The 27235-nt window shown below is 38.6% G+C and overlaps 1 protein-coding gene across 2 annotated transcripts in view; it reads left to right on the top strand.

The window, feature by feature from the left end:
* Window positions 1-27235, top strand: part of ROBO1 (roundabout guidance receptor 1) — a 591421-nt gene that overhangs the window by 241999 nt on the left and 322187 nt on the right. For both annotated transcript variants that reach the window (XM_083735868.1, XM_083735867.1), the window contains exon 3: window positions 10573-10656. In XM_083735868.1, the coding sequence (XP_083591994.1) occupies window positions 10573-10656 (84 nt within the window). The remainder of the gene's footprint in view (window positions 1-10572; window positions 10657-27235) is intronic.

Here is a 27235-nt window from a genome sequence, read left to right as displayed (position 1 = left end):
AGAAATGGGAGTGCCAGATCACCTCATCTGTCTCCCGAGAAATCTCTATGTGGGACAAGAAGCTACAGTTAGAACTGGATATGGAACAACTGATTGGTTCAAAAATGGGAAAGGAGTACGACATTGTCGTATATTGTCACTCTGCTTATTTAACTTATATGCAGAATTCATCATGCAAAAGGCTGGACTGGATGAATCCTAAACCAGAATTAAGATTGCCGGAAAAAATATCAACAACCTCAGATATGCAGATGACACAACCTTGATGGCAGAAAGTGAGGAGGAATTAAAGAACCTTTTAATGAGGGTGAAAGAGGAGAGCGCAAAATATGGTCTGAAGCTCAACATCAAAAAAACTAAGATCATGGCCACTGGTCCCATCACCTCCTGGCAAATAGAAGGGGAAGAAATGGAGGCAGTGAAAGAGTTTACTTTCTTGGGCTCCATGATCACTGCAGATGGTGACAGCAGTCATGAAATTAAAAGACACCTGCTTCTTGGGAGAAAAGCAATGACAAACCTAGACAGCATCTTAAAAAACAGAGACATCACCTTGCTGACAAAGGTCCATATAGTTAAAGCTATAAATCAGTAGTGATGTATGGAAGTGAGAGCTGGACCATAAAGAAGGCTGATCGCCGAAGAATTGATGCTTTTGAATTATGGTGCTGGAGGAGACTCTTGAGAGTCCCATGGACTGCAAGAAGATCAAACCTATCCATTCTTAAGGAAATCAGCCCTGAGTGCTCACTGGAAGGACAGATCGTGAAGCTAAGGCTCCAGTACTTTGGCCACATCATGAGAAAAGAAGACTCCCTGGAAAAGACCCTGAAGCTGGGAAAGATTGAGGGCACTAGGAGAAGGGGATGACAGAGGACAAGATGTTTGGACAGTGTTCTCGAAGCTACCAACATGAGGTTGACCAAACTGTGGGAGGCAGTGGAAGATAGGAGTGCCTGGCATGCTCTGGTCCATGGGGTCACAAAGAGTCGGACACGACTAAACGACTAAACAACAACAAAATTGCCTCATAAGAAATGGTTTTAAATAGAGGGTGAATTGAATGGGTGGAAGGGGGAAGTTGGAGGAGAGGTGGAAAGAAGAGCTAATTTGTCCGTAGCTAGGGGGCGCAATCTGGACAGTTCTGCCAGGGGCGCAAGATCACCTAGCTACGGTTCTGGTTGCAGATTAACAAATTTATTGTGGAAGGAGCCTCCATAGGCCACAGTCTCTTGCCTTAAAAATTTGTCTAATAAACTTGTTAAAGCATTGCAGAATTCTCTTTGTTGTGTGTAAATTGTTTTATCTGGCACCGTGCAGCAGGAACTCAAAAATGTTGCTGAAACATTATCAAATTTATATTATATTCGTAGAACAGGGACCATGACACAGAAAGTTCCTGGATTGTGCAGTTGACAGATACAGTATTCAAAAACTAATGTCTACAACAGGATTGCTTCTCCATTGCACTTGTTAAAGATATATGAGAAGAGGGAATCACCAGAAGCTGCCATATTGTTGGCTACACAAATAATTTTCCTGTGCTAGCAAAGCTAACAGGACCGGCACAAGATATCGTGTCATCCAAGGTGAGGACAACTTCTACCAAGCTTCCTACTCCTCATACCTTCCCTACTGTTTTGCTGCTAACACAGAAGCAGCACATCTCTGCCTCCATCTCCTCTCTTTCTTATTCTGAGAAAGGAATGTGGGTCCTTACTCAGATTGAGGCATTCTGGGGGGATATCACCTAGGAGACTGCCTATGCCACAACTGCTTTTTTAGGGCAGCTAGACAATTTTTAAATAAAACCTTAAAATTAAATGTAAAATTAAGAATTTAAATAATGGCATTCTCTAGCCCTAACCACCCCAGGAAAATGACAGCACAAGCCCTCTCCTGGGTCACCTTTTCCAGAATGGCTTGCTGTGATGGAGCCCCTTGCCTTCCAACAAGGCAGAAAGGAAGGAGTGGTGCAACAACTGCATTAGTAGCATAAATACATTAAAAGTAACAGAAGGTGGGGAGAGGAGTGGTAGGCAAGGCAACTGAGGGGAGAGCTGGGAGGTTAATTCACCACAACCAGCTTTGTCTGCCTTGAAACCATTTTCACATTTTACCTGATAGGTGAGCCAACTGATAGGTGAGCCAACTATGAAAGTTATACACTAGCCATTTCCTAGGGAAGTTAATGTGACTTACTTCTGAATAGACATATAATATTTTTAAAACATCAATGCTTTGTTTTTACTTTGAGCTTATAAATAATAGTCAAGGCAGTGATCCTCTAAACACCTCATTCCCTTCAAAATATTCCAATCAAAAACCATTTTTAAATATGTCCAATCATTCTGTTAGTTTCTATGTGGAATTTAGAACATGTGCAAACTTTGCTCTCTTTATAACTACTGAAGTAGCATCTTACAAAAAGCACAGCAGTGCCATGAAACAAACCCTTTACAGACGTTATTTGAAAATATGGAAAGGGTGGAGCAGGAGTTTGTGTCCGCAAACTCCATGCATTCATTGGAATCACAAAGGGCCTATACAAATTCCACTCTCATCTGTGGAAGCAGGCTGGGAGCAAACCTTGCAACCCCTACTTGTGCACCTGTACCAGCACACGGATGCTAAAACCCACAAGCCTATTAATTAGGTCATGGTGACCATCCTAAGGTCAAAAAATTCCCAGGAAAAAATCAATGTGTATTGATTTGTAAAGCCTTTTGCCCTTAAGTTAGTGGTTGGCTGGCTTAAAAAAAAAAAACTTAAAATGGTGGTTCAGTATGCTGTACACTTCAAATAGAGTTGCACATTCTTTTAGTTGCTGATAACATCACATTAGTATTGTATTACTCCCTGATTAATAGATACAGCCTAAACGATACAAGACGATTATCCCTGCAACCCAAAAAGGTATTAATATAATTCCAGAACATGATTTTTTTTAAAAATCATCATCATCATCATCTTGGTAATAGTCTTATCTTTATTCTCTCTGTGAAAGTCATCAAAGAAATCCACAATTCAATTAAAGTATCATATCTACTGGCTTACCAGTATCAAAGGTTTTTTTGCTAAAGAAATTTTACAACCTATCTAAGATCCATTGAGCCCTCACCAATGGATGCATAGACTTATATTTTCAATTAATGAAACTCTCTTTCATCTCCAGAGGGTGATTCAATAGTCTTTCTGGATTAAAAGTCTGTTTTACTGGAGTCTAATTATAATAGGCTATTTTCAGCTGTACTTTTATATGCTAGCCATAGTCTACTGTTCAGCAATTACTTGATGTATGTCTAACAGTTTAGGATTATATGCTAGACCTGGAGGGGGAGGGGCAGAAAAGTAGATACACCATTTTCCAGCAGTTGGGCATGTCCCTGTTGGGAGATATACATTGTCTTGACTTCTATATTCTTTGAGGGCCATGTTTGAAATGACTTACTGTTATTTGTCTCTGCTTACATGAAACTTGAGAAGAGAGTGTTTTATATTTGGGAGGAATAAACACCTATACTGTTATTTCAGCAGCCTTGTGTGAGTTAAATTCAATGTATTTTTCAGCTTTCATGCTTTATTGCTCTGGGCCCTGTGACTATAAGGGTGTGTTTTTTCCCCCCTCTCTAGTTATTTCAGGGGTTCCCAGATACCCATGAGGTTTTTGAAATTGCAGCTGCAGGCTAATAGTCTCATGCTCAGGTTGTACAATATTACAAATTGACAGCACCTCAAGGTATCTGCTTGGTTGCTGTAAACCCTGAATGCCCCTTGCTGTGCTGCATGATTGCCTATGTGATATTAATTTTCTAAGGCTGAAATTTGACAAGATAAGAGTAGTTATTGATTATTATTCTCCCCAGCCGTTTCATTTCAGAACTTGCTTTCATTCTCCCAGCCAAGTTCATAAACTTTTAGGTAATTTTGACCCTGTGCTTTCTTTTGAGGTTCACATTGATCACATAGAGGAATGAGAGCCTTGGACAAACTTTTATTATCGATTATTGGAGAGTGATACATTAATTTACAATCTATTTAGTAATCTTTTCCAGTTCAGATTCTTAGGCTTTTGCCGTGTGCGTGGATGGATTTTGTTTATCATTTAGAAAAAATTGACCAGTTCCTGTTTCGTTCATCTGATTTTAAAAATAATATTCTTAGTTTTGTTGGCAGTTGGTAAAGCATAAAATACGAACATATTGCTGTTTTTCCATGAAAATTGACATATTCCAAATCTGTTGTTGCTTAGTCGTTTAGTTGTGTCCGACTCTTTGTGACCCCATGGACCAGAGCACGCCAGGCACTTCTGTCTTCCACATATTCCAAATAGGTGGAATCAAAAACACATATTAGTCTACTTTTACTAAAATTAAAGCCTTTGCAAACTAGTCAAAAAGATGGACACATGTTGTAGTTACCTCTCTACCTATCTTTGTCTGAAGGTCCTCTAAACTAAAAGGGAACAACACCTCTCCTTCCTGCAACAGTGCTGGATCCAAGATCTCTCCTACTCTATGAACCTAGTTCTTTAAGCTTTTTTACATCTAATAGGAAGGTAAAGTCTGGCTAGGTCTAAGAGTATAGATGGAGACAAAGAGGTCTATTAGGAGGACACCCAATCCAAACTAGGTTGGGCAGTTGAACCACAAACTAACAGTACCTCTGTTTCTTCTGAGTTGAGTCATAGCCTATTGGAACTTATCCTGTCAAGTGCTGTAGTCAGTGGTTTAACATAGACATTAAACAGCATGTGGGATAAAACAGACCTGTGAAATCTCATAGAATAACCACCAAGGGGTCAGCAACAATCCTCCAGCACCAACCTTAGAATTTGTAATCCAAGGAGCAGCATAACATGGCTCTCGTTGTGGCCATGAGGTCCTCCACATCCTGAGACGTCAGCATAGACGTTAGAATACTCCATCCTAGAAGCCATCAACACAAATCAAGACAATCTTCATCAGCTGACACAGGAATATTGATGAGCAGCATATCAGCAGAATCCCTCAGGTACCCAACCCAAGACACAAACACTTAAGATTAGCACTCACAGGACAGGAAGTCTAACTAGAAAGATGGAATTCCTATAAACCAGGGGTGAGGAATCTTTTTAAGGCTGGGGACCACATTCCCTTCTATGCAGACACATGTCAGTGGTGGGTGAGGCCAGAGGCGAAAGTGGACAAAGCAATGGATGTGAATTATACCTTTGCACAGTAAGATAGTTTCTACACATTCACACATTCCATTCTAACCTCCATCCAGAAATCAAGAAGTGCTATCAGAGTTCATGGCCACATTCCAGTCAGGCAAACATATTTAAGCAGGGTGTTAAGCAGGGCTGGTGACGGGTGTGTTGCAGTTTGGAGGATGTTTGGCCTGGAAATAGTCTGGATGGCCAATTATAAAGTCCTGGAAGACTGCATTAGATGTTTCCCACCCGTGCCATAGGGCACAGCAACCTACCCACCCCTACCATACTACCCTTGAGTCTAAGTTGGTGCTTTAGCAAACACCTAGAGGGGCATTGGGACAGCCTCAGTTAGGATGCTTCAAATAGGATAGGCCCTACTTTTTCAAATAAATATGCCACTCCACTCTCAGGAATGCCCCCCAGGAACCTCTGGGGAATGTTTGCTCCTGTGTGAACACATAGGTATTTGAATTATTTCCCTGCTAAGTGTGCATTCATGTTACTCGGTATTTTTCTCAAAATGAATAGATAACAAAAACAGATGAGAATCTATTTGCTTACCACTTTTCATTTTCTAATACACAGTTTTGATGAAAGTAATGAAATTAAATTGACCTTTTTCCACTGATAGGTAAACTGTATAACAGTGATTACTGTAGTATAAGGAAAACAGATCACCAAAAGGTCTTTTTCCTTCATCTTACTCTGTGTTTTGTTTCCTTTGAGCATCTCTTCTTTAATTAGTTGATTTCTATCTAGCCCATATTACTGAATTTATGGACAGCAATATTAATTGACATTTTGAAGATGATCATTAATAAAAGATTAGGCAAAAGCAAATGTGTATAAACTACTATCAATATTAGAACTGTGTTCTGCAAATTGGATCAATTCTCATTGATTCCTTTCACTAATCTAGAGTAATGTAGGAAGATGCATCTGAAAAAGAGTGCTGAACACACTGAAACCCTAGTGTGAGAAATGATGTGTCTTTAAAGATCACTTTGTAATGTTAAGGTTGTGGAAAGCAACAAAGAAAGTCAATGTTCACTGAAATGGTTCCTGCCTCAGTTTGGTTTAAAGCAACAATCCATTTTATTGTACACATGGTCTATGCACTTAACAGATCACCTTCTGCTCTTAATTAATTTGGTGAAATCTAGATTATTTAGCGAAAATGAATAGAAGACTCAAAACTTCTAACACAGAATGGACTTCAGACTTTAAGTTGTTTTTGTTTAATAATATGGAAATGCCAAATCATTTTAGCTGAGATCATCAGAACTGAACAAGGAACCTATGAAAACTATACAACAGCACTTGATCATACCGCTGGCCAGTGTATCCTGGTGGAATATGTATTTGAAGTCTAATGCAAATTAGAATGTAATTTATTAGAATTAAAAAAACTGTGATATATCAGTAGTAGGCAACTAAGATTTAAATGGTGTTAAATATTGATTGAAAGAGGGAAGTCAATGGATTTAATCAACATAATTATAAATGAGTAGTACTAAAACTAAATATGTTGCATCTTTAAAATATTTATTGAACCTGTATTTAAATATTTATTGAAACATATATTCTTTTAGAAAGTGTCAACTATTTGCAGTGTTCAGTTTTACCCTAAATATATGAAAAAAATGTGGGCAGTTCTCTGTGTGTGTGTGTGTGTGCGCGTGTGTGTGTGTGTGTGTGTGTGTGTGTGAACACAGAGTAGAGACAGAGTGATACTGATTAATACATTGGCCACATTGTAATTCAAAACAAATGTTATTCACATATGCTTGCTAGGGCTATTTGACATACTACACTTTTAGCATGTGCATACTGTATATCTGCTTAATGCATTAATGTGTGAGAAAGCAAACACTAAGTTTTGAAAGACATATATGTATATCTGGGGAGCCATGATTCGTTAAACTTTGCTGCAGCAAGCACATATCTTTAAAAACATAATGTACGAAGCACTCTTTACGTATGGTTAGATCTGCTGTGGCTAGCACACTGTTGGAACTATATAATCTGCTGCAGATTATCAATATTTGTTATCAAGTGCATTTACTAAAAATAATCCAGGGCTCTTTGTGTTTGTAGTATTAGATGCAATTAAGAGACACGTAAGCATGTTCAGGAACTGTTAAACACAATTGGACTTCAGCTCACTTATTAGAGAATAAATCCAACTCACCTCAGTTGGATTTACTTGTGAATACGGTAATGTTCAGAACTACACTGAACAATGCTTCACTGCATGCTTTAGTCCTATTGAAGATCTGATTTATTGCTTCTTTTGGATAGTCAGGTGTGAACTGGTCAAGAGATGAAAAGGAGTCACTGACTTATATTCTAAGTAGTTTAAGATGGGAATCTCTTCAATGCTACCTAAGCATTCAAAGGTACAGTGGTACCTCAGGTTACAGATGCTTCAGGTTACAGACACTTCAGGTTACACACTCCGCTAACCCAGAAATAGTACCTCGGGTTAAGAACTTTGCTTCAGGATGAGAACAGAAATTGCGCAGCAGCGGGAGGCCCCTTTAGCTAAAGTGGTGCCTCAGGTTAAGAACGGTTTCAGGTTAAGAATGGACTTCCAGAACGAATTAAGTTCTTAACCCGAGGTACCACTGTATTAATATTCAAAACAGGTGGCAGCCAGCAACAAAATGTTTCAGTGTATTTCCAGCCCTAACAAGAATGTTTCAATTCAAGGCTCTAGCCAGCTCAAGCAAGAGAGAACTGTATTTCAGGTAGGTTAAAATGGGAAATAGCAATATTTTATTTCCCTCCTGATCTACCCACCTGACACTTGCACATTAGAGGGATCAGATTCAGCCCTGAGCATTAACTCTTTATTTCTGTATAGATGGCATGGAGGAAGGTTATGGAGAAACTTTGTTTACTCCTTCTTAAATCTCAACGTACAACAAGGGGCAATCCACCATGAAACAAGGGGAGATCCACCATGAATCTCTTCTCCTACTTGCTGTAGGATCAAGCAGGCCAGCTGCCCCATCCTTTCCTTTTCCCTGTTGCCTGTAGCATTTCATAGTTCCACTTCTCTTAATGCTAAATCCTTGAAAACATTTGTTGGGTAAGCATTTATTAGAATCACCTGTGCTTGGTTTGTTTTTTTTAAAAAATATTACATTGCACATCTAGAGAGCCTTCTAAAATAAACAAAAGCTGCAGAGGTCTCCTTTCCAGCGATTCCAAAGCCCGGCCACTTTGTGTCTCTACATGATATGAGAAATCTTGCACTGTAAGATTTTTCCAGGAGCTCAGGAGAATGTAGAGAAGTTCTTTACATAGGATACAGTTTTATTAGCACAACTTTTGTATCAATGTTATTAGAAGGACTCTAAGCGCAGAATTTCGTGGATGCTCGACCAGGTCAAGCATGGTGTGGCTGGAAGAGACAGAGAGAGGCAAAATCCCAGGTAGAACTTCAGTTCTAACTGCTCCAAGTTCTGGTGTAGAGTAGGCCTGCAAATTACGCAGGGGTTACATTCCATGGATAGTCAATACCAGTTGGGTTTAATAGCGGGTGGGGTTGCCAGTGTCGTTTTCCCAGAACCCAGCCCCCTTTTTATTTTTTATTTTTATCACACATGTAAAGTTGAATGCACAAGCTGTAAACTTACTGTACTAGCATTTTTAGTACTGATTTGATCTCTATTTTTTTTTATTTTGCACCATGCACCTTCAAAAAACTGAAAGAGAAAGCATGAAATCTCTGCCATTTAATTTAGGAAGAGACCTATCCTGCTGCCTTGAACAGTTATAATTCACAACATGTCCAATAGCTACCAGCATGCAAATAATAGAATAGTGTATTAGAGAGGACTTTTGATTCATTTGCGACAGTCTCTTTCAGAGAGGTTTTCAAAGATGTTCATGAGATTACATATTACTGTGGTAGCAAGACAAATGGACAAATAAATGAGGGGTTTTTACCTTTCTCTTCTATCTTATCCACAAAGGCTTTTTACAAAGGAGATCTCAGTAATGTAAAGGGATACATCCAAGTTGTTTTTTTACATTTTGCTTTCTAATGGAAAGACTAGTCTGAAAAGGGTTGTACTTTTTATCAAAGCAGAAAATGCCTATCTTCCACCATAGTCAGAATATATGTGTACTGTATTGAATAAAAGGGTTGAAATAAATATTGTTTAATCACTGTATTTAACTTATTTAAGAATGACAGGTATTCTGAATATGTAATATCAGAAGTACTATACTTTTTTTCCAAGTGCATTGACTTCTCTGTGATAAAGTACATAGATTTATGAATAAAATGTAAGTACTTAGATGACTAGCTAGGATACCGTTTAAACAAGACATTTGCAAAAAAAAAAGGAGAAAGCACACAGTACATAATATTTCTAGAATGCTACCTATTATTTCTGCATGATTTGGGGGGGGGGCAAGGGAAATTATAGCCATATTTTGGATAGTAAAGTTATTTGAGTTCTCAGAACTTTCTGGTGGGCTTTTATTTCAGTATGATTAAATATTGTTTAAAAAATATAGTACAATCAGCTCTCTGTATAGTTATTCTCCTACTAGCACCTATGATTCATATTTTTGCCCTTAAGATACTTTCCCCCATTTTTAAATACATTTTTGTTCTGCTGCACTATGAATAGCTTCAAACTATTTGAAAATATTTGTTTGCAGCTTAATTTTGCATGACTGTACTCTATGAGATTTTTAAAACATTTAAAAATGCTGTCCTTAATATTGCCCTTCAGTTCAGCAAAATATCTCTTTCTGATTACTATAAACTGTTGCCTTTTGCTAGATGTGATAATTCTCCTTTCCTTTGCTGCACCCCTGGATAAGAAATAGTGCTTATACAAGCCTTCCTCCTTATTTGACAAGACACTGCTTTTTCCCCTTCCTACAAAGAGGTAAAGTCCCCTGAGTCTGTAATTGCCAGGAGATGAAGCAATGATGGGGAGTGATCACAGTCAATAGCTTTGATTAACAATAAGGTAGAAAATTAGCAATGCTAGCATTCAACCACCCAGCCTCCTCTTCCCCATATGTCCACCACAGCATGTGCTGGCTGCTCTGCAGAGTGTAGACAGAACACTTCACAAGCTGTGAAATCAGAGTGAAGGTGCAACAGAAGAATAAAACTAGGGACACAGTAAACACAAGAGGAATTTTAAAACCACAAAGAATGTTGCTGAAGATATTGCAGAAGTTAATCCAGCCAATGGTGTGGAAGGATAAAGTATGCTGTGTGCTGTCACTGTTTGTTTTTCTGTCTTATGTGGATTTACTTGTATATGGACACTATTTAATGGAAATGGCAACTACTGTTACTACTATGACCCCATCAGCAGCTCTGATGTTATTTCCAACAGACTCTGATGACCTCGAGAGAGGAAACGACAGCGGAACACCACTTCCCACCTCAGATAATGAGGACAATTCTCTGGGCTACACAGGTAGAGTGTATCTTTCAAAACTACTACTTCCACTTTCCCATTTCCATCTGCCATTCCCATCAGTACATAACTGTTTAATCATCCTTGATGCCACTATCATAAAACATTGGTAATCAACCCAGAAGTTCAAAATACACTTCTGAATTTTTAAAGAGTTGCTTTTTTGAAGTCTGATGAAGTTGTTTACTACTGTTATTGAAAGGCATACATTATTGTTTGAATGACATTGCTTATCCATTGTCTGGATTTTTCAGAAAACTCAATGTAATGTTTATGTCAAATACTTGATTTTTAAAAGATCAAAATCTGTTTTAATCTCTCTTATATGTAGATACAATATACTTTTTTTCCCCTTTTGCAAGATTCTTTAGTCTGTATTACATTAGGCATGTTAGAGCTATATCACATGAGACTACATCAAATGATTAACAGGCACAGTGACAGGATGGTGCATCAGAAATCTTTTTTCAATTCTTCTATCCTTATTAACACTGAGCACTGCACAATTAACCCTACTGTCATCTCAATTATGCAAGTGTCAACTCTGAATCTCTCCCATTGAGATTATTCATAAAGTTAAGTGCTAGTCAGTATCAGCAAGGCTAGCTGATGATAATCAGAAATAACTTGATCTGTAGAAAATGACAAGTGGATTATTGCACTCTCTGCTATAGACTGTGTTATACTCCTTTAAAGGAAAGGTATCAATTTAAGATTTTTTTTAAAAAAAAAACAACAACATGCATTTGTAGAAATTATTTTAATTGCTTATGAGAGGACATTTTTTTAAATGTAAAACCCCATGTACTTCAGTTATATAGATGGTAAGGTGATCATTTTTAATCATAATTATATATATGCAGCACTTTATTTAATTATACTGGCTTGCTTTACTAGTTCCCAGCAATTGTCTCTTGCAACACTTTGTAGCTCACACATTTTTACTTATTTGTTTGTTTATTTTGCCAAACTCACTTTATTTTTTTCCTCTGCAAGAAGTGATATTATCTATCTCTCCCTCTTGGTGTGTGAAGTAGATAATACTAAGAAATGGCAGCATGTCTCTCAGACTTCTACAATTAAAAACTGCAAAGCACATCTGAGTACCCCCTCAAAAAGAAGTACAAGGCACAACAGAATCTTATATTGTTTTATGCCATATGTGTGAATTTTAAGTCAACTTACTATTCTTTCAAACAACATAAAATGGGGGTTTCATATTTATAAGCATTTGAACTCAGACTCAGACAACATGGAGGTTTCTCCTAATGAAAGGGTTCCTTCTCTAGTTCTGTATCAGGAAAAACTCCACACATTACGTCCCATGTAGAGTTTTCAGTAATACTAAATTGAAAGAAGATCTGTTTGCACAGCAGAGCTCTGGAGCATGTTAATTGCTGATAACTTGTCCTGAAAAAAGACCTACTATGGTGAAATTGATGTATATGCATATTATATCTGGTGAAAGGAATTCCAGACAGGTTGAAATCTCTGTTGCTAGATATCAACAAATTCGTTATTTTGCTCTCCCCCCACCCTTCTCACTTGCCCTGTCCTAGTTTCTTCATTACTCAAAGGCTGGTATTCTCTTGCTGCCACAAGCAATGGGAGCTTGAAATATGGCAAGTAAATGCACCTGCACATTAAACTTCTTCCTGAGGAAACTGTGGCATCATTCTTTTCCTGGGTTTTTCTTAGGATGACTTCCCCATGTGACTTTGGACCAAAGGTTCCAAAACTCAGCTCTCCTTCTCCAGTCATACAAATACAACTTAGGAAGGTTTTCTTCCTTTTCCTGCAGCTTCTACCAACCTGGTGTCCTCTAAATGTTTTGGACTACAACTCCCATCACCCCAACCAGCATGGTAATGGTCAGAATGATGGGAGCTGTAGATGAGATTATGATGACATAATTTTCTGTGGACTAAAGCTTGCATTATCAGATACATGGTGTATTCCTCAGTAGACATGTGTATAATGGTGTGTAATGTGAAAGCTAATGTTAAATGACAAAATTCAAAAGGTTTGTGACAAAAAAGAACAGAAATTTATGCAAAATAGTGACTTGCCTGCTTTTGAAGGGTCACTGTGCTTATTTTGCATGAATGTAGGTGCTAACTGAAAGGGACGCGAGTGGCGCTGTGGTCTAAACCTCTGAGCCTAGGGCTTGCCGATCGGAAGGTCAGCAGTTCAAATCCCCACGATGGGGTGAGCTCCTGTTGCTCAGTCCCAGCTCCTGCCAACCTAGCAGTTCGAAAGCACATCAAAGTGCAAGTAGATAAATAGGTACCACTCCGGCGGGAAGGTAAACGGCGTTTCCGTGCGCTGCTCTGGTTTCACCAGAAGCAGCTTAATCATGCTGGCCACAAGACCCGGAGAAACTGTCTGTGGACAAATGTTGGCTCCGTCAGCCAGTAAAGCGAGATGAGCACTGCAACCCCAGAGTCATTCATGACTGGACTTAACTATCAGGGGTCCTTTACCTTTTTTAGGTGTTAACTGAATATTAACAAACTCTGCATTTTGCATTTCTTTGCCACTTAACTCCAAACTTTAACTTGTCTCATATGATATTGAGGAACAATCCTAATTATATGGTTCTATACATAGGATTAGCATTTGATCATAACCTCACAATGCAAAGTAGTGATATGTTACATGTTTGCTTGTGTGAACATTTGACATGAAACATGAAATAATATTCTCCTGTGCCCATTACCTTCTCCCTGCTGTTGCAACTTCTTACTGCCTACTTTGACAGTTTCTTTGAAGCCATAGATAATTTCTCTCACCCCCACAATCCCCACCATTGCCATATTATTGGCTATGTGTTTCATGTAATTGAAGCTAACATAGCCATCATGATGTTGTCAAAATGTTGCATAACCAATCAGATTCCGCTATGGGATTATGCCACTAAAGACATATATAGCAATTGTTTTCTATGTAATAGGGGAAAGAGGGAAGACAATGCATGTTTGTTACTGAGGTAACTAGGTAAACACACTCTCTTTTTCTGTGCTATATTGTGGTGATTTAATCTGTGGCAAAACAGGGAGAATCACAGAATTAACGAAGTTGCCTCAGCAGATGGATATTCTTTTCACTTCAAACATTTTATCCTCTTTTGAACCCTTCCCCTGAAAAGTCCATTGGGCAAGCAGACCCAATTCCCCATGTGTATACCCTACTTATAATGGGTGATTGGCTGATAGGTGTGGTAAACAGTCATCAACAGTTTTACCACACCTATCAGCCAATCACCCATTACCACCACCCTTCTGAGTAATACCCCTATCCACCCTCTCACTATATATAAGGGTCTGGTGACTTCTGTTTCAGTGTATCTGAAGAAGTGTGCATGCACACGAAAGCTCATATCAAGAACAAACTTAGCTGGTCTCTAAGGTGCTACTGGAAGGAATTTTTTAATTTTGTTTTGACTGTGGCAGACCAACACAGCTACCTACCTGAACTAGTCCTGTTCTGTTATTAAAAAGAAAAATAAGGAAAAGAAATTAATTAAAGCCTCCCTCACGTTGGGAAACAATGGAGCAATTAATAGGCTTGTTATTAAGAATCCCTATCCACGCTCATCATACCAAGCATACTGGTGCTACAATAAAAAGGGGAGCAAATCTGAAAATCCATATAATACAGTAAATACAGGAATGCAAAACCGCAGTGTTGTCTAGATGGTACAAACAAAGAATGACAATTGCTAAAGTGCTGTTGTAGAAGCAGCCTATAACTTTCTAGTGCTTCCTCAACAAAAGCACATATAACTGTAGTCAGAAGTTCTAGCTTAATAGTCATACAGGGTTCAAGTAAACCAGCAGGGGCTATCAACCAGCAGGGCTTTGGACTGGTGCGGCCACTATTGTGTCTACAACCCGGCTGCACACAGCAGCCAGGACAGAAGGTGGAGGGCAGGATGATCACAGTGCAAGTCTAGAACTGGTTCTTGATTGTTAAAGGGCTTCAATTAGAAATTGTGAGGTTTTTCATATCTCCCCCATTTATTGATCAACGACTGCAAAGTAATTTCTATATGCTTTGTTACTGAAATATGCTTGTGCATTATAAAAAAGATGCCAGCACATTTCCTGTTTAGCCTGCCGTGACATAAAATACTGAGACATTATTTAACAGTTCACTGAATATAGCTTATATTACACTGTTTCTTATGATGACTTGTTCAATTAGAAGCACAGCTAAACATTTTCAGATAAGGTTCACTACTTCTTATTAGGAAGGTATTTACAATCCTTATTAGTGGTATGTATTCAAGAGAAACTTCCAAAACATTGCATACTTAACATAATATTACTTATCATTCACTGTGACATTTCAGTTGTCCCACAATATAGTTTTTTAATGTGTTAAAGTGTCCATATTTTAATAACTTTATCTGAGAGGACAGGAATAGCAATGTTAAGAGTCAGAAAGTCATTAACTAATATCATTTATTCTACAGAAGTAGATGCTGGGGTTTTTTATAATAAAAAAGCACTGTGACATGTGCAAGGATTAATTCTCTGTTTGCAAGTTGTAATTTAAAGGGTACCTAAACATGACCTACTTTTCGTTATGGGTGACTTCTATGTAAATACAGGGCAAACACGGTCTATCAAATATTGCAGGATAAGTAGAAGTTATCAGTCAAAATGGCCAGTTGCTCATAGAGCTTTAAACCTGATTTTCTAATCACAAATACTATGTTATTTAGTGATATTCTTAGGGAAAGACTGAATATTTATGACAAAACTAATCAGTGCCTTCTACATAAAGAGCTTGCAAGTTCCACGTCTTTAATGTCTACAAATAAATTTGTGTAGCAGGAAAGATGGAATTCCACTTTCCTGGGAGTAAAGCCCACTCAGTTCAATAGGACTTACTTCTGAATAGAGATGGTTAGGCTTGTGCTGCAAAGCTCTATAAACAAATCATGAAGACATTCCAGAAGTAAATTGAAGAATGATTTTAAGAAGACCCTAAAAAGTTAAATGAAATAGCTTTATTCAGAACTGCTTAATGAAACAAAGATTGTAAAGCTGCAGTCCTAAACACAGTGAACACAGTGAGACTTGCTTCCAAGAAAAAAATGTGTAGGATTACACTGCAGTGATATACAAATAAGAGGAAAAGCAGAGTAAAATGAAGTGTAGATTAGCACTGAACGGAAAGTTCCTATTTTAAAATAATTTTGTTAAAAAGCAGACGAAGCCATGCTGAAGAACTGGCATATGTATCAATAGCAAGACATTGCTAGTCTGACGATGTTTGAAATCGGTGATGATATGCTGATAAGGATGACCAAAAACAAAACAAAACCAGCTGACTTCCAAAATGGAAGGCTTAATTAGATGGATGGAAAACTGCAAAGAGATTCTCACTGACTTAGCTCTACTACAACCCTGATAGTCAACCATGACAGTCCATTAAAACAGTTCCAGTTGAATTATCAAATTCCTGGATACGATAAAGTAGATAAAGAATGGTACAGCTACTGAACAGGAGTTAATGCATGCTAAACACTGGGTGACCAAAAGTAGCTGAACTATTCAGAGAAGTATGGGAAAAAGAGACTGTTCTCAAGGATTGAAAGCATAGCATTGTTGTCAAGATGCCAAAGAGGATGCCCTTGCAGATGAGAAGAATTGGAGGGGAGTTTACCTGCTCTCTATAGTAGAGAGCCTGATGCAAAATTGTCTGAAGAAAGAGTTGATAGAGAACTATCAGGCAGAGGGAGAACAATGTAGCTTTCAGCCTGGTGGGTCATGTAACAATCAGTTACACTGAGAACATATAGGAAAAGATGCATATAATTAGTAAAAAAAACCGGATAAATAGTTTCTTGCCGGGTCTACTTTACATGGTTTTAGTTTGTGTTACACGTATTTGCTGCTTTTGTGTTTTTAATTATCTTTAGTGTACATCGCCTTGTGAAAGTTATTTAGAAGACAATTAATAATTCACTGATGCTGATAATCACAATGATGATGATGATGATGATGATAACTATTGCTGTATTCACTGTTTGCATTTTCAAGGACATCCCACCAAAATTGAGCAGTTTGCCTAATCCATCATCAAGTGCATTATCTAACTTGATTACAACTTTTATCAAAGAATAAACTGAGACATCCAACCCACTGCTCACATTTTTTTACATTAAAATAATTTCATTTTAAATACAAACACAGTATACTTTAAAAGAAGAAGCACAATCAGTTATACACCTATACAAACTTCCTTTTCTGTTAAATCAATTTTGTTTTCAAACTCTAGGCCTATCCCAACCCCACCACAGATCAAAGATAGTTATTATGAGCTTTTGGGGAGCCTAATTCCCCACCAGGCCCCTACTTTTTACATTTTTCTTTTTTTCACTCAACTAACACTTCAGCATTCTACAAGTCTGGAAATTCACAAATGTTTATCAGGCTGTTTAAAAAACTTTTTTCCCCTTATGATTTTCAAACTTACATATTGCTTAATGCATAGGGGATCCCCAGAGTATGTAAAAACTATTTTCTTATTTTTGAATGGGCCCATTTTCCTGCCAAACCATAGTCACTTTTAAACACCTGAGTTTGTTGTTGAAGGGGATACTTATTATGGTTACAATAGTTATTGCAATCTATGATACAACACAGGGAAGACAGCAGAGGAAGGGGAGAAAAAGTGAAGCTCAAACAAACATGAGAAGCACATTGAATGCAAACCAGTTTATAGATGAGCATGTCCATGTACAACTATATATGTCCATTAACACTGATTTTTTAAAGTAGATGGACAATGTAAAACTGGGTAGTTGAGCAGTAAATATAAATATATTTTCAGATGCTTTTGAAGAAAATGCTGAAACCCAGCAACTGAAAAAGAATTGCATTCCAAGACGGGTTCACTGGCATCCACAATGCACAATGCCCCTCTTATAACTAAACATCTGGATAAACATTTATCAGACTTGAATATGCATCCCCAGGGCACGTAAACAAGACGAAAACTGTGCAATCAGCCCACAGGGAAGCTTTAGTCATTTTCGTAGGATCTTCTCATTGTCTCAAAAGGAAGATTTGCCCATGTACAGGTGTGCAAGATTAATCTCCACACATTGTTAACAGCTGTACAGTATGAATGACAACTGCACTTCTTCAGGACTTCATATTGGAATGCTAGAATCCAGACTTGGGTGAAGTGTGTGATAGTCCTTGTAAACAGAAGATGATTAGATTTTAAAGTTTAAAAGCATCCTTTCATAGCATAGTAATTATGGCATTTATCTTTTGTTCATGGCTCTCTTTTCACAAGATTAGGAATTTGAGGGACAGCCTTTACAGGGCAAATTTCCTTGGGTGAAGGAAACCGCATATAGTATGTTTGTAATAATCTGTATATTGATGAAAAATTTAAGCAAACATTCTAGAATTATGTTTTGGGAGTGCTTGTTTTCTATGGTGTACACACACACACACACACACACACAATATATATATATATGTATGTATGTATGTGTGTGTGTGTGTGTGTGTGTATATATATATATATATATATATATATATATATATATATCACACACACACTGTGACCACACTGTGACTTGGACCGTCTGGTGAAGTAGTGAAGTATGGGAAAAACATATGAATATCAATAATAAGAACAGAGATTAATGAGGAATCACCACCTGTTTTTTAAAAACTACTTCTTCTCCAAATCTGCTTAGTAATTCTGCCAAACTAGTCAAAACTTGCTACAGGCAAATCTTCCCCTCTCCATCCTGCAGGTATTATTCAAGATGCATTCCTGAAGACTGGAACAAAGAAACATTTTTCTTTTTCAGTCACTTTCCCATTAATGTTCATTGCTGCCTGTCAACACCTATGTCAGAACAAAGCCAAAATGAAGTGCTATTTTGCATATCTTTTATTTATTTAGAAGTATTTCTACCTTGCTTTTTTATTGGAAAGGGATCCCAGGGTGGAGCACAAAAATAAGTAAAACCACCTGAGTAATAGTCATAAAACAGGGCAGCTAAAACATCAAAATCATGACACTGTATTTGCCAGCACACCAGGAATAAGAGTCAAGACAACCAACTGTTGATAAATAGGTTATATTTATTTATATTTATAAATATAACAACTTGAGGATCTGCAAAACCAATTGACTAGTCAGATTCAATCAGTGTAACCAAATCAACCGAATTTCGGAGAGGTGTTCATTAATAGATGAGGGTAATTTCTACCCCACCACCTGGGCAAGTTAACAGCCACACTCTGTGTGCATGCAGCAAGGTTTCCTAAGATCCTCCATCCCCACTGTGTGGACTTTGTGTGTAAGAGCCCTACAGTACAAGCACCAGCTCAGCGCCGGTGGTACTGGCAGGGGATAGGGACATTCAAGGAACAAATAAAAATTGGGATGCCTTTCATAATTCTGGAACTGTCCCTGGGAAATCAGGACACTTAGAGGGTATGGCATTGCAACTCTCCACTTCAAAGTGCATCAGACATCTCCCATTTCTTGCTGAGGCAGACCTGGAGGGAGGAAGTTGAGTGTGACTAGGTGCTTCAAGGTGCCAGTACAGCTTGAAAGAGGATAAGAAAATTGTGACTGTATCATTTCCATCAGGAAATGGAAGGTTGTCCCATATTCCCTTGTGTCATACATTGCAGGAAACTCTCATTTCTTAGCCGATGAAGCAGGCAGTGACACTCTTCTCCTTCTCTAGGCTGGTATGGCTGAAATAAGTTACACTCTTCTACCTTTGGTAGAGTTGGAAGGGAATTTCTTTGGGTAGAAGTTGGGGCCAACAGTGTGAATCTGCTGAGGAAGTGCAGAGTTCATTGTGATCTCACTTATATTCACCTTCGTCTGACCACACAGCCAAATACATCATTACTGGAGTGGGGGAAGGTAGTGAAACAATCAGCATCAAGGCTCAGCCTTTAATTCTTTCTTCAAAGCCAAAAGCCAGGCATTCTACAAAAGTGCTTTGGACCAGGTGAAGAGTGCATTTCAATCACCCATGCTTTCACAGAGATAGGTTGGCAGCATAAATATTATCATTTAGCCTATAAAATTGATATGAGTATTGGTTACAAACAGAGAAACACACACATATCCACATTTATACCAAGTTAATGGCCTGAGGAATGTACTAAACTCAGGAGATTAAGTATTTCTTCTTTCATTCTAGCACAACAAATGACAACACGTTAAGTTTCTTCTGCTTTCTTAATCTTCACAAAAGCTAATTAAATATCTATCTAAATGAAGTCACTGAATGTAGTAAAATTCAAAACTGAATAGATTAAGGGGTTTTTTTTTGCATGGCTTAAAGAAAAGCTTTTATTTCTACTTGAAAGATCTAGTGTGCCATAAATATTTACATCATTGAGGGCTTTGCTGTTTGTGGCCAAGTTTTTTCTTAACATAGCCTTTTGTGGCTGAAAACACAGACATCAAAGCCACTAGGCAGATGACTTAATGGTTGTTCAGCAACAGACAGAAAAGACCATAAAACTGCAATGGGAGATTCTGAAGCTGATGTTAAGAAACCAAGAGCTCGTTCCACACGAAACATTTTCTCCCCAAAAGTTGTAAAGATAACCACTCCAGTAGGATTAATTCTTGCTTGAGCAAGATTACCTACTGGATCCTCTTTGTGAAATAAAAATAAAAATTCTAGGTTCTAGAAAATAAATGAGTTTCAGAACAATTAAGTTTAGTTGAAATCATTTCTGTCTAATGAAATCCCAAGAACCCAAGAGTTTAACATCAAAATAACATTTCTTGCCGTCACATACCTGTGACGGAGGAATAGGCTGTTCCACAGAGGAATACCTGCAAGACACCATAACAGTGCACAATGCACTGCAATGGGGATGCTGCAAAATGGAGTTCCAGTAAATTCTCAGCAGCTGTTTGCCTCATTAAGTGATAAAAGCTTTTTGATGTCAAGGATATAAGGCGCTTCCAGCATGCCATTTCCCTCCTTTTCTTTTTTTCTGAGAACCATTTTAAATGTTCACAAAAAAGGCACAAGGTACAGGCTTCTGGGGATTGCAGCACTTTAAAATACAGGTGAGGAAATCATATGCTTCAGTGCTTTTCCAGGTAAGTAAGCTACCATGATGTTGGGAACAGTTCAGTCCTGTACTCAGAAGACTTTTGACATTGCATACTTGAGTGTTGTTCTGTCCGCCACCTGCATCCTGAAGTAGTACATTCCAATGTGATGGATCCTAAAGGTTTGCATTAGGGCTGAGTTATGCAGATGCTGAAACTGGAATACTGGGGGCGGGGTTTGTACTGGATAGACTGGATTACTTGTAGTTGGTAACTTGTTTCTTAAAATCAGCAACAGGATATACATTTTTTTTAGGATTTCACCCCAGGACATATACTTCCGCAGGGGCTGGATTATGCTCCCGAAACAGACTTTGGACATGCCATACTGAAACAACTTGAACCACTCAAATGAATTGAAATCATGTGAACTAGTGAACACATAAACTTTAGAATGAACTTGAAAAACAATGTCCCAATAATGTGCAGTTATATTTGGTGCTTGCTGGGCACGGTTTAATATCCACTGAGATATCCTGAGTAAACTGCATAGTTTTGAGATGTCAAAACCCCTACTCTAAGATTCAATTTTACTTGAATAGTTTTAGCTGTCTGTGGCAGGAAGGAAATGTTATTACTGAGTACCAAGAAAAAAGGATCAAGAAACTATGGAAAAAAAATGTTTTTATTACCTATTCATAGAGTTTTAACAAATATGTATGCTTTTCATCTTTAATGAATTTGAGTACAAACTGCAAGGTCTTATGCAGGAGGATGCTAACATGTTTCAAAACGGAGAATTATTAAATATTTTTTTGGTTACTTCATCCTGGGCTTCTTTGGGAGGAAGGGCAGGATAGGAATTTAATAAATATAATAATAATAATAATAATAATAATAATAATAATAATAATAATAATACTGCAAAGGTTGGGAATCTTTGGCCCTCCAGATGTTGCTAGACCACAACTCCCATCATCCTTGGCTACTGGCTATACTGGTTAGGGTTGATGGGAGGCAGAGACCAACAACATCTGGAGGGCCATAGATTAGAGCCTTGCTGTAATGCTTGCACAGGGAGAAGAATTGATAAACTGTTTTGCTCAAGGTCTTCTGGTCTTCTGCCAGAATACTCTGTGAGTACTCAGTCACAGAGTTTTGCATAACAGAGCCACAGGTCTGTTGAGTCATCTCAGTTTCCAGAGGTTCTTTGTTGAACCTTTTTTTTATAGTCCAAGATCGTATATAAACAACCAAAAAACAAACAAAAGATTTGATGACAATCAAACATCCTGGGAATGTGGGCTTGGGAGAGCACATCTTTGTTTGAGACTCTGTCCTGCCATGTGATGCTCAAAATCTTCCTGACACAGTGCATGTGGAAGGTGTTGAGATGTCGCAGCTGACGGGTATCAGTTGCCCATGTCTCACTACCATAAAGTAGTGTGCTCAACATGCAAGCCTAGTAGACCTTCATTGATTGATCATTATCATCACATTCTCCCATACCCTTTTTGACAGGTGAACCATTACCGTAGTTGCTTTGGCAATACGCTTTTCTAGCTGGTTATGCTGGAGCCCAGGTAGATAAAACTGTCTAGTACCTCAAGCATATGGTCACCAATGCTGATATGTGGCATGCTGACGATATCCTGGCCTAGGATGTTGACCTTTGTCAGGCTGGTGATGGGGCCATGTGGATAGCTAGATAGCTCAGTTGGTTACAGCATGGTGCAGGCTTGGGAAAAAATAGTTGATTACTGGTAGGTTCTGTATATCTTCCTCGAAGTGTGCTATCAAAGCTGTGTCAAGGTCCTTATCCATATCTGTCAGATGAGGACCTGTTGCACTTTTGTCTTGGCATGGAGATGTGCCAGGTTGAACAGACACCCTTCACTCCTTGAATAGATGTACACACCGTCTTCAGTCAAACTGAAAGCATATGAGGGCAGCAAGGAGAAGAATATGCCAAGGAGAGTTGAGGTGAGGACACAGCCCTGTTTCACACCACTCTTTATAGAGAAAGCGTTTGAGGATGCGCCATCATACTGGACTGTGCTGCACATGTTCTTCTGGAAGGACACGGTCATCTTGTGGAGCTTAGGTTGGCATCCTATCCTGTTGAGAAATGTGTGGAGTCCTTTTCGGCTGTTGAGGTCAAAGGCCTTTGTCAGGTCTATGAGAAAATCATGTCGACTGTTGAGCTCTGAGCTCTAAAGCAGCATTGTGACTCGTAATAGACCCTGTCAGCGAGTGGCTGTGATCTGTGGAGAACTACACAGGAGAAGGCTTTCCCCACAGTATTCAGCAGGGAGATTCCACAGTAGTCAGGACAGGAACCTTTGTTCTTGTAAAAGGGTCACAATGATGGAGTCGTGCATGTCTTGTGGCACAGATCCTGTTTCCCAACACTGCAAGAGAAGGCCATGAAGGTGTGTCATGAGGGATGAGTTGTGGCTGACATCCATCACTTCTGTTGGAATTCTGTTCTCTGGGGCTTTACCACACACCTGAGAGTAGATAGCATTCTTCAGTTTATCAAGGGAAGGAGGGACATCCAGCTCTTCCAGAACATGCGAAATCTGGACACTGTCAGCTGCTGCACCAGTGACCATGTGACGTACATGTGACAGAAAGCTCAGAAACACCAGAGTCTGGTAATGCAGTACATGTTCCTTTACAAGATAGTATGATGGCATTGGCCTTGGTTGAGTTCTGATCTCAGGGTGGATTCTGAGTGCATGAAGCTGATTATGCAAAAACTTCCCCTTCAAACAGTGCCAGATTACCAAATAGGCAGATTAGGTACCGGCCTATGCACCCCACACCTTTTAGGGGCCCTGCAACCATTGAATAAAATAATTTTGATTTGGTCGTGAAAGAAAATTACAATAAAGCTTTTTTAGTTCAATGTTATCCCACTAGAGTGCACACACAAGGGGCCCCCCAAGATTTTGACTGCCTAGAGGCAGGGTTTAATCCAGCTGTGCCTTCAGACCTTCACCCTCAACACTGGGGTATATGTGTTGTTGGCAGGAACAGGGATATTGGAGTATGCTGGCCTCTGCCCTGCAACCCTCCTCCATGCAGTATAGTCTTAGAATGCATGAATAAGGCTATTATGTAGCTGGGGTATTTTTGGTTGCTAATAGAATTGTTTGCTTTATTTTCTTCTGTAATGAATGCCAAACAACTTTTAAAAAGAAAAGAAAAAACATTGGCCAGGATATCTTGGCAAAGTTAATTCTCTGCCTTTTGTGTTTTGAGCACAGCAGGAGATAGTAGGAATTAGGCAGAAAGTAATTGCCTTCTTCTTCAGCAAGTTAAAAACTTTGTTTTCTTTCCATTCACTGGGCTAGATCAACTGAGTACGTGTGATCAGAAGGAAAAGTACTGCCTGCGCAAGAAAATGCAGAGATGTGTATCTTCCTTCTCAGAGCAAATGATGCAAAAATAATATGTTCTTTTGGGACACAGCTATTAAGTAGCAAGATAGATATATGTTACTGCTGCCAACTCATGACATAACGTTTGTATGTGTTGGCAAGCAGTATGTTTGTATATGCCTGATCTAGCAGGAACAGTTCAGAGTTCTTAGTGGGACAGAAGACACAGACAGGAACTGGAAGATATGCAAAAGAGAAACCATTAGGGAGAATCTGGTTTGCATGAATTTGGAATTCCAGCTGTACATTCTACTTCAGGAACAGCTTTATTTGCTGATTGCTGCTTTCCATTTATTCTCATGCAGCTTGTTACATTTATGAACAATTTTACCTTACGAACTATTCATAAGAAAGAAAGAAAGAAAGAAAGAAAGAAAGAAAGAAAGAAAGAAAGAAAGAAAGAAAGAAAGAAAGAAAGCTAGCTAGCTCTCTTGGAAAAAGGATCTTTAATTTCTCAACATTTATCAAAAGAGATAACGAGGGTTTTTGGAGTGGGAAAGGTAGGCTATATGCCTTCTAACTCCTGGATCCTCCCTACCTCAAACTCACTAGTAGTTTGAAAGAAAAGGGCCAGGGTTGAAAGTTGAACTAGAAGCTAGAAGAAAAGTGACAGGCTGGGAAGCCAAAGAGTCAGAGTGATGTTTTAAGTCTGTTTGAATCCAAGGGTGCAACTATGGGGGAAGCAAGGTGCTCTTGAGGTGTTAATTGGGAAGTGTACATACAGTATAGATGCAGAAAGAGATTTATATACCAGCAGTCAATTCACTTCCAATATGCGCTACATAATGGGGATGTGCCTGCCGTGCTCTGGTCCATGGGGTCACGAAGAGTCGGACACGACTAAACGACTAAACGACTAAACAACAACAACAATAGGGATGTGGTGTTCATTCTCATTCTCATTGCATGCTCGTGGTGCTGTGCAACTGTATCTGAACTGAAGCCAGCATGTTGAAAAGCTATTCTAAAACCAGATGACCTATTTCAAGACAAGAGAAGGTTACACACATAACCTACCTGCATAATTATGAAGTAAGGACTCTCTGTTTGTAACATCACAATCAATTTAATTCATTTTGTGGCTGTCTCTAGCTTCATTAGATGATAAAAGCAGATCTTCAAGCTTGAATCCCACTGGTGTTTGTGAACATAAGATCCAGCTGCTATGCAAAATGAAACAATAAATTAAACATAATTATGCACAGTGGGCACAACCTTACCTAGGCAGCTTGTAAATGACAGGGAGGTGTCTGCCAAACATGCTTGTTTTCCACAAAGGTGACTCTGATGCATCAAAATACGGTAGTCGCCTCGCCACGCAGCTTAAAGTCTTTCAAATCTGAAGCTTCTACATTACCAGTTTATATTTCTTTGTTTTAATTATTATTTAATCATTTGCTGTATTTATATGATAGGAAAACATCACACAGAAGAAAATTTGGGGAGTGCAGTAGACGATCATCATCATAAAACACATCAAGAAAGTTTTAATTTACTATATGTAGCCTCATCTGTATACTCAGACATTTTATATGAAGCTTTGCAGACTTCTAGAATTCCTGTGTATATAACAATATACAGATTTGAATTAAAATGTTGTTTTATCACACATGTTGTTAAGGTTGGAGCAATAAATGTTGCACTAAAAGAATCCTCCTGCGGATGAATAAAAGGAATAAAATTAGACTTCCCTTTTATATCCTCCAAGAGTTCTGAGCACTACTCATTTGCAACGCAATGAAAAAACAATAATTGACCTCTAGATTAGTATTTAAATAATAAATAGGTTAGTGAATTAATGCACTAACCTTTTACCTCAAAGACATAGTTTAAATCAATGTAATTACTAGGTACTAAAATTACAAGTGCAAAGGGGTGAGAGTGGTCATGCTCAGAGGTTCACACATCATATAATTATAGGAAAGTACTGTTATTTATTTAGCAGTTAATATAGAAAAAGGAGAACAGGCCTGCAGCTGTCCATATCCTGATGATATGTTTGTTTCAATATTGAAAATACTCTGATAGAAACAAAACCTCTATTAGTTTTTTCCACTTGAAACATATCTTTAAAGTCTTGCTTTTGTAACATTAACAATTGTTCTACGTATATGTAGTGCATAATAATAACAACATGAGTATAGCAGCTTCCCTTCTCCTGGTGAGAACTAACCCCAGCCTCAGAACTGATAGGTTTCCAGTCACTGCAACTGCTACAACAGAGAAATTAAGGTTGGAGCATGCAAGCAGATTTCTGTGACCTGGTGGGAGATGGCAGAAGAACGTTGGATTTTCAGTGGTTCTTTTTGTGGCATCCTGAGCAGGGCAGTTGTAGGAGAAACGGTTAGCTGAGACATAGAGCTCCTAACTTGTGGTTGCTTCTTAGACGCATTGCCAAAAAAAGTTTATTTTGTACATACTTTATTTATCTTGTCCCCATGTCTGTACCGAGCCTGAAGGCTAGGTCAGATATGCAAAACAACACCTTCACATAATGGACCCTGATTCTTCCTGGCAATATATTTGTGTGGAGGCTGCTATATATTAATACAGCTGCTTTCTGGGAATAATTCCATGTTCATGATGGCTACAGAATGCACTGTCATAGCCAGCAAGAAGTTGCAACTGTATGCATAACAACATAGGAAATGTGCTCTACCGTTTCTGTTAGAGTGCCACCATGGGCTACCCTGGTCACACATTACATTCTCCGCATGGATGGCATCTCATAGGGAGCATTTTTTGTGTGTCTTGTCTGCCCTTTCGTGCTTGTCAGCCTGTTGGTATAATTTATACATAATGAGATTCCAGTAGGACATCAGTCTAGGCTTCTAAAGAAGAGATTAATTCCTGGCTTTGGCTGTAGCTGTTGACTTCGGTCACCTAGCTGAGAACGCTAATTGGCAATTAACTTAGTTTAGGTCCCAGCCAAGAAGTGATAAAAAGGCATTAGTAATCTCAGTGGATAAACAGGAAGCATGTGTGAATAAGCAGAAGACTCGGAAGCCAGATTTAGAGAAGGGACAGCTGGCTCTCAAAATGACTGAGTTTTCAGA

Source organism: Podarcis gaigeae (genome assembly GCF_964106915.1).
Source record: "Podarcis gaigeae genome assembly, chromosome: 4".
NCBI classification, from domain to species: domain Eukaryota; kingdom Metazoa; phylum Chordata; class Lepidosauria; order Squamata; family Lacertidae; genus Podarcis; species Podarcis gaigeae.
The sequence above is the reverse complement of the archived record's forward strand: the minus strand, read 5'-3'. Positions and strand labels throughout refer to the sequence as shown.